The following is a 6,751-nucleotide window of genomic DNA, read 5'->3' as shown; positions in this document are numbered from 1 at the left end:
TTTCGGAGGTGGATGCGCACGCACTGCCACGGTGAAAGGACGGATAGCGCCAGGATTGTTTAGCGATAAATAGCACTGCGCTTTGGTGGTGGTGCCATACAAGTGAAATGTGCATACTCCAAAATTGGAATTAACGTTTGGTCATGTTTGGATGCTGCCGTCCCAAGACGAAAGACTGCTAGGCCGCATGTTATGGCGGGCTGGACTGTTTGCCAAATATTGCTACAAACCTTGACGATGGATACAGTACAACGGAGAAGCATGGACAAGACATCTAAGCGAGTGCGGCATGCCGATCCCTCGGTCGGAAACAAACAGCGGCGCGCCAATTTTTCACCATGGAAGGAGATCCCAAATACTATTGCAACGTGTTACTTTTCTTTTATGCGAATGAAGTACAGCATGTCTTCACGGCTAATCATTTCTCTTTTTCTTTCAGTCATGGCGCTTAAGCTTGATCGCCTTCATGGCAATTTCATTTGCAGGCCTTCGGAACATTCTAATTCCAATTGCTGACAAAAAAAAGAAAAGGTCTGGAAGGACCACGTGCTCGAGGGAAACAAGTGGACGGTCGGCTGCACACGCCGCCCACGTTCGGGGATTCGGCTGACGCTCGGACCGGGCCCGCCTATCCCCCAGTCCCCAAGTCGGCGGCCGTGGGCCTCGCGGGCCAAGGCACCGTACCGCGCGGATAAGATCGCAGCCCATTATATAATCGGGGCACCACAGCATTTCCATTTGTCACGTCACGCTCATCATCAGTGTCATCAGCCATCAGCCGGGATTAGCAAAGGCGCCCGCTTTTGTTAGTTGATAAACTCCCGTCATCTCGTTTGCGATCCGGGTGAAACGAGTCCCGATCCTTTTTTTCCTCCTTGGCTCCTGATTCGCGGCACGCGCACGTACGCCCGTCCCGCCCGCCGCACTAAGCTGTGTTTGGTTGGACCTGCTTTTGCTTTTTGGTTTTGTAAAAACCAAAAGCTAATTAAAGGGCAAGTCACAGGTGTTTTTATCAAAAACTGCTTTTGCTCTAGTAGAAAATCAAAAGCACCTTCCTCTACTCTCAAGTGCTTTTGGGGTAAAAAAATTACCGACCTATCACTGGTTATGAACATAACGGTTCGGTTTTTTCTTTGATTTGTGTCGCGCATGAGAGAAGCCGGGCGCGGGCACCGCCGCCGTGCGTACTGGGCCGGCGCCTCCCACGCGCTGAGCCCAGGGCGCGTCCGCGACCGCTGGCGCCAAGCGCCTATTCACCGGCCAAATCCGTTGCGCCTCCTCCACCACTCCCAAATCAACTGCGCCAGGACCTCCCCAACCTCCCTAGCTTCCTTCCTGTCACTTCCTCACCTAGCTCTTGCTGTTCGAGAGGAAAAGGATGAGGAGCAGAGCGACGGCTTGATTTTTATCTGGATGATGTGCCGGTTGTTGATGGCCAACTCCTACTCGTGTGTGTGCTTCAGTTCGATGTGCTGGCAGATCCTAGAGCTGCATCTCTGTTGTGCAGGCAAGATGCGAGACGCGAGAGGGAAGAGAGAGGAAGAAGAAGATGCTAACGAGTAGGGTCCGCTCGTCAGTGAGAGAGGTAGAGAGTTGAGTGAGGTGGACTGTGGATGACATGTAGGCTCCACTCAACAGTTTATTCAAAAGCCACAACTGCTCTAACCAAACGGTCTTCTGCTTTTCCCACAGCTGCTTTTCCACAACCCACAGCTCCCAGCAGCTTTTTCAAAAGACACAGCCTAACCAAATACACCCTTACTATGTGTTTAGTTTGAGGGTTAAAGTAGGTTGGGATGGATCAGATCCAGTTGAGCAAGTATTTGGTTGAAAAGGTAATATTCCCCCAATATCCGGGTTCATTCGGTCCGCTCAAAATGAAGAAATCCATCCAACCCAGATGAACGACGTCATCCTCCGTTGTCTCTGCGCAAGGGAGGGTGGCGTGAGGCAGCTCCAGTTTGGGGGGCACTGGACGGGGTGGCGAAGAAGGCCCCGCGGGGCTGCATCAGCCATGGAGCAGGGCCGCGTGGGTGCGGCATGGAGGCGGCGGCGGGGAAGACGAGGCGGGGCTGGCGGGGAGCAGTGGTGACAGTCGGCGGGGAAGCCGCGGCGGAGCCGGCGGTGGCGGTGGCGGTGGCGACAGCCGATGGGAGTTGAGGTAGGGCTAGCGGGGAGTTGAGGTGGATGGAGCAGAGGCGGGTGGAGGTCTCGAGGATGAGGAAGAATATAAGATAGAAGAAAAAAATACAAGAGAATGACAAGTGAGCCCACTGCTGACATGCGGGCTTCACAATCTATTGTAGCTAACGGTGTTAAGATGACATCCATCCTATCTCACGTAACTATTATAACCAAATAAGAAACTGGGTTGAACCTATCCTTATTAACCAAACACGAGATGGGTTGAATAAAAAAAATGAGTTGTAGGGACCCAACCCACCTGGTCCGAAAATCAAACGCATGCTTAGCTTATCCGTTTCGATCGGCGTTGGGGGGTCGGGAGGGCCTACACCGACGTGTGCGGCGGTGTGCCCTGGACGGCGGGCGAATGGCCGGCGGGGGCGAGCTTGCGCCCGCCCTCTTTCTCCTCTCCAATCCAGAGAGGCTTGCGCTTTAGCCTGACGGCCGATGCCGATGCCCAGTGAAGCTGCTGCCGCCACTTGTTTAGGGCGAGCAAGTGTTATTCCTTTTCTCTTTCAGGCATGCGCGATCGCGTGCACCGTGCAGTGCAAATCGAGGGTGCAGTGCTGGCACGTCACGCCGGAGATCCGATAGATCTGTTGCTCGCCGAAAAAGAAGCCTGCAAATCGAGGCGAAAGGTGCGCACCGTCCCTGTACTACTGTGCTGGCGGAACCCAGGAATCAGAGGGGGTGCCGTCTTGGCAGCTTCCTTTCACGTTCGCTCGCTCGTTCGTCCCCGGTTTTCCTGATCTCAACCGAATAAGGAACAACTCGTTGATCCGGGGCTCTCCGCTCCAGCTGCCCCGTCCCCTGCTTTGAATCTGGAGGATGACTAGATGTGCCAACCCTTTTCCATCACCGTCCGCCTTTTATCGATGCCATTGCCATTGCCAGCCTATCCTTCGCCACGACGAAGATCGCTCGGTCTGAAACTCTGAAAAGATCGCTGGGGGCCGTCAGGGTCGGCTGGATCGAGTACGCGCGCGCTTTGATACGGATCGGAGGTGAGGTGAGGTGAAGGTTCGCGCGCGTCGTGCAGATTCCGTTCGTCGCCGTACGCGTGAGCTCCAGCTTGGATTTGGCTTGGCCGGTCGGAACCTGATTCCTTGACTAGACATAGGACATTGGATATTGTTCTGATTCCCTGAATCCTGAACGATCAAAATCTGGTGACGCTGCGGAGCTGCGTGTTGGCGTTGCGACGTGGTTACGCCGGTTAGGATGTTTTGTGCGCTGGGCTGGAACTTTTTTAATACAACGCTGGGTTGGACTTGTTTTTGCAGGCCCAACATCTGACAGTATAAAAGGCCCAGTTCAGTAGCTTATTCAGGCCCAACATCTGACATCTGAGGGATAATCGTGCATGCGTGTTTATGGGAATGTTTTTAAAAAATTACATCTTGCAAGATGCCAAACATTGTTTCGGATCGTCGATTATCATGGAAATTGTGATCATTTATGATGAACTCTTTCCTCGAACAGTGGGAAAAAGGTCTTTCTAACTCTTGTTACACACAGAGCTAGTATGATGCCAAGGAGCTAATTAGACAATATATTAGAGTAAATTGCACCCACCGTAACCTTTTTTCTTCTTTTGGGATCCATGGTCCTTGTAAATTGTAATCTTGCTGTACATATTTTTCATTTCTTTCTTCCACTTAATTAAAAAAATCAGTTTCGGCCTCTCTGCTGTTCATTAAAAAAAGTATATGCTCATGTTATGTAGCCTCAGTAGTCATGGTTAATTGAATGCCTAAAGCTGTGGACTAAGTTATGGTCCTATAGTTCAACATTTCCAATTCGAGTTATCAGTTGTTGACTGATACCAGTAGGTTCCTTTAATTTTTCGACAGTTCCGATCCATCTCCAATATTCTTCCGCCTTTAATTCCATCTCAAGTTCGTCTTATAGAAAATAAAATACTATGATTTAGGAAATGCTATTAGATAATGTTTTCTCATTTCTGAACACTTTCAATCACAGCAAGTTTTTTAACGATCAATCATAGATGAAATGGACAGGGAATATGTTTTCATTTGGTTCTGATATTGCCTGGAAACAAAGTTTGTAACAGTTTTATGCTGGTCAACGTGACAGCATTGCCAGCAATGATGAAATGGACAGGGAATATGTTTTACATTCCTTCTCTGCATAGTTCCACGGATAGTCAATTTGAGAACTGATATCCAGCTATTGCATCATCATTTTGGGCACGTTTGGTCCGATCCAACATTATAAGATGTCGCCATCGCTGCAATCGGCACTACAGACCCGAGAGGAATGACGATACAGGGTCAGTTTTGTCGAGCTCCCACCAGCTCTGGCTCCTCCACTAACGCACTACTGTAGCGTCAGAGGAGCCAGAGTTAGAGGAGCCACAAAAAACTGGCTCCACCGGCTCCTCCTTGAGGGAGAAGAGAGAAAAAAATAGTTTGCGTGAACAGAGCAAAATGTCAAAGGGAGCTGGAGCCATTTGGAGCCGCACCAAACTGGCCTTAAATGAAAAGATTCTTGGTGTGCTTGCATGGCCAAAACACAAGTGGCATGCATTCTAACTCTCTTTTGCTTAAAACAATTTGCATATTGCGATGCAACAAGGACAAGTACAGCAGACCCAAGAGTTGACTAGCTTATCTGAAGTCCCACTCCCATTATCTGAAGTCCCACTCCCATCCTGCCATTTTGGTATCTTTTTTTCAAAACATTTTGGTACAAAATTTAAGCTCGTATAAACTTGGGTTACACAGGTGAATCTACATTAACGAATCTCCTAAAATTAGCCACCTACTGCTCCAAATTTATTTTGCAGTAGGGAAACGAATTCTAAAAATCGTGTTGCTCCAAAGAAAACTCCAAAATTACCGTAAAGAGCTCGTTCTTTTTTTTCCCCTTAGCACGATCGTCCATCAAAATGAATTTTCAGTATCAAACCAGTAGTCCAGCAACTCTGACAAGTTGACCATGTCGTCGTTGGGCCCCTCATCGGCGCCTCTTTGTCTGAGCCGCTGCTGCGTGGAGGGGTCGCCACCGCCGTCGCTCGACGATGTGTCCTCGCTCGGCGCAGCCCTTCTCCTCTTCCGACCCGTTTCCTCCCCGTTTGCCAACGCCGCCGCAGCAGGGTTCTCGCTGCCACCGCCGGCCGCGGCTGCAGCGCCGGGCCGGCGGTCGAACTGCCGCGGGCACCCGGACTTGGTGTAGAGCCGGCACAGGGTGAACTCGCTCCTCGTCTGCACAGAAACCAACAGAAACAGCAATGCACCTTTCAGCATCTATCGCAAGTCTCGCAGCTTCCCTCAAGACTCGTCGACTACAGTAAACAGATCGCGAGGTGACAAGGCATTAACGCAAGTAGCGTGCTGGACTCTAGCGGCTGCAACGGATGGAGCATCAATTACCTGGAGAGCAAAGCTCGGCGCCGGAACTGCGGCGTGCGCGGCGGCGGCATACTCGTCTTCTTCCTCCAGAGACTTGTACTCGTTTAACTTCCACTCGGTCTTGGCCCCGGCCGGCGCGCGGCCGCGGTAGAACACCATGGTCTTCTTGGTCCCGATGGGGCGGCCGTCGGCGGCGTAGACCAACCCCGGGGTGCCCGCGGCCTTCCAGTACCCCGACGGCGTGGTCCGGCTCGGCCGGCCGCCCCGCGCCTCGCGCTCCTGCCGCGGGCAGAAGTAGAACCACGGCTCCCCGTTCCCGGAGAACTCGCCGCGGTACGCCTCTGCATGGATGCAATCGAAGCATATCGTTAGCCAACTAATCAACCAAGGAAATGCACTCCCCCCGCGGTACGTGCCTGGGAGCTGCCATGGATCGAGGGCGCAGACGTCGGCGACGGGGATGACGCGCTCGATGTCGCCGCTGCGGACGCCGTCGAGCTTGTTCCGGAGGTAGAAGCAGAGCAGCTCCTCCTCCGTGGGGTAGAAGCGGAACCCGGGGGCCAGCTGATCGGTCATGGCGGAGCGGAGTGATCGATTCGCTCGTGGTCTCGTCGAGGCGTGGGGCTCCGAGAAGAACCGAGTGAGAACACACAGGTAGGTAGCGTCCGGTTATATAGGATGGCACGCTGGATGCGCGTTATTGTTGCCGAGAGTTGACATGGCGATGGTTGCGCGCTTGATCGCGAAGAATTTTCTTTCTCGTGCTGTGGAAAACTCAAGAGTGGGGGTTGCATGGTGCGCTACTGCGACGTGCGTTGTGTGGCGGGGAGGAGGACTGGGTCAGTCTTCTTATCCTACTGTGCTCACTTTTTTGTGTAGTTAGCCAGTTGTGTGTTTTTATTTCATCCTCATTCTGCTTTGGGTATTAAGAACTACTACGTACTAGTGATCACTCGGTTGCTTTCATCATCTTGAGAGCCTGAGAGGACAATTAACTGGATATATGTATGTGGGAACGAACAATTAAAAGACATTATTGAACGGAATTAATTGTACAATAGGCGTGTGGACGGAGTAGCCATGGCAGGGTCTGGGGGCAGTAGCTGTGGGTGCTAGTGCCTAACCTCTCGGCAACCCACCCTTTAGATTCGTTGTGGCTGCTAATGGATTGATATAATTAACAAGCCACCAAT

At 51.7% G+C, this 6,751-nt stretch overlaps 1 protein-coding gene across 1 annotated transcript; it reads right to left on the bottom strand.

Annotated features, from left to right (window-relative positions):
* Positions 1 to 4,699: 4,699 nt before the first annotated feature.
* Positions 4,700 to 6,351, bottom strand: LOC101784553 (NAC domain-containing protein 90). The gene is made up of 3 exons (XM_004961875.3): positions 5,975 to 6,351; positions 5,580 to 5,899; positions 4,700 to 5,411 (listed from the first exon to the last, which is right to left on the bottom strand). Exons 1-3 carry the CDS (start codon positions 6,132 to 6,134, stop codon positions 5,091 to 5,093), a joined length of 801 nt encoding a protein of 266 aa, XP_004961932.1. The 5' UTR covers positions 6,135 to 6,351; the 3' UTR covers positions 4,700 to 5,090.
* Positions 6,352 to 6,751: the final 400 nt, after the last annotated feature.

The sequence above is a fragment of the Setaria italica genome, chromosome III (assembly GCF_000263155.2).
Source record: "Setaria italica strain Yugu1 chromosome III, Setaria_italica_v2.0, whole genome shotgun sequence".
Classification (NCBI taxonomy): domain Eukaryota; kingdom Viridiplantae; phylum Streptophyta; class Magnoliopsida; order Poales; family Poaceae; genus Setaria; species Setaria italica.
The sequence above is the reverse complement of the archived record's forward strand: the minus strand, read 5'-3'. Positions and strand labels throughout refer to the sequence as shown.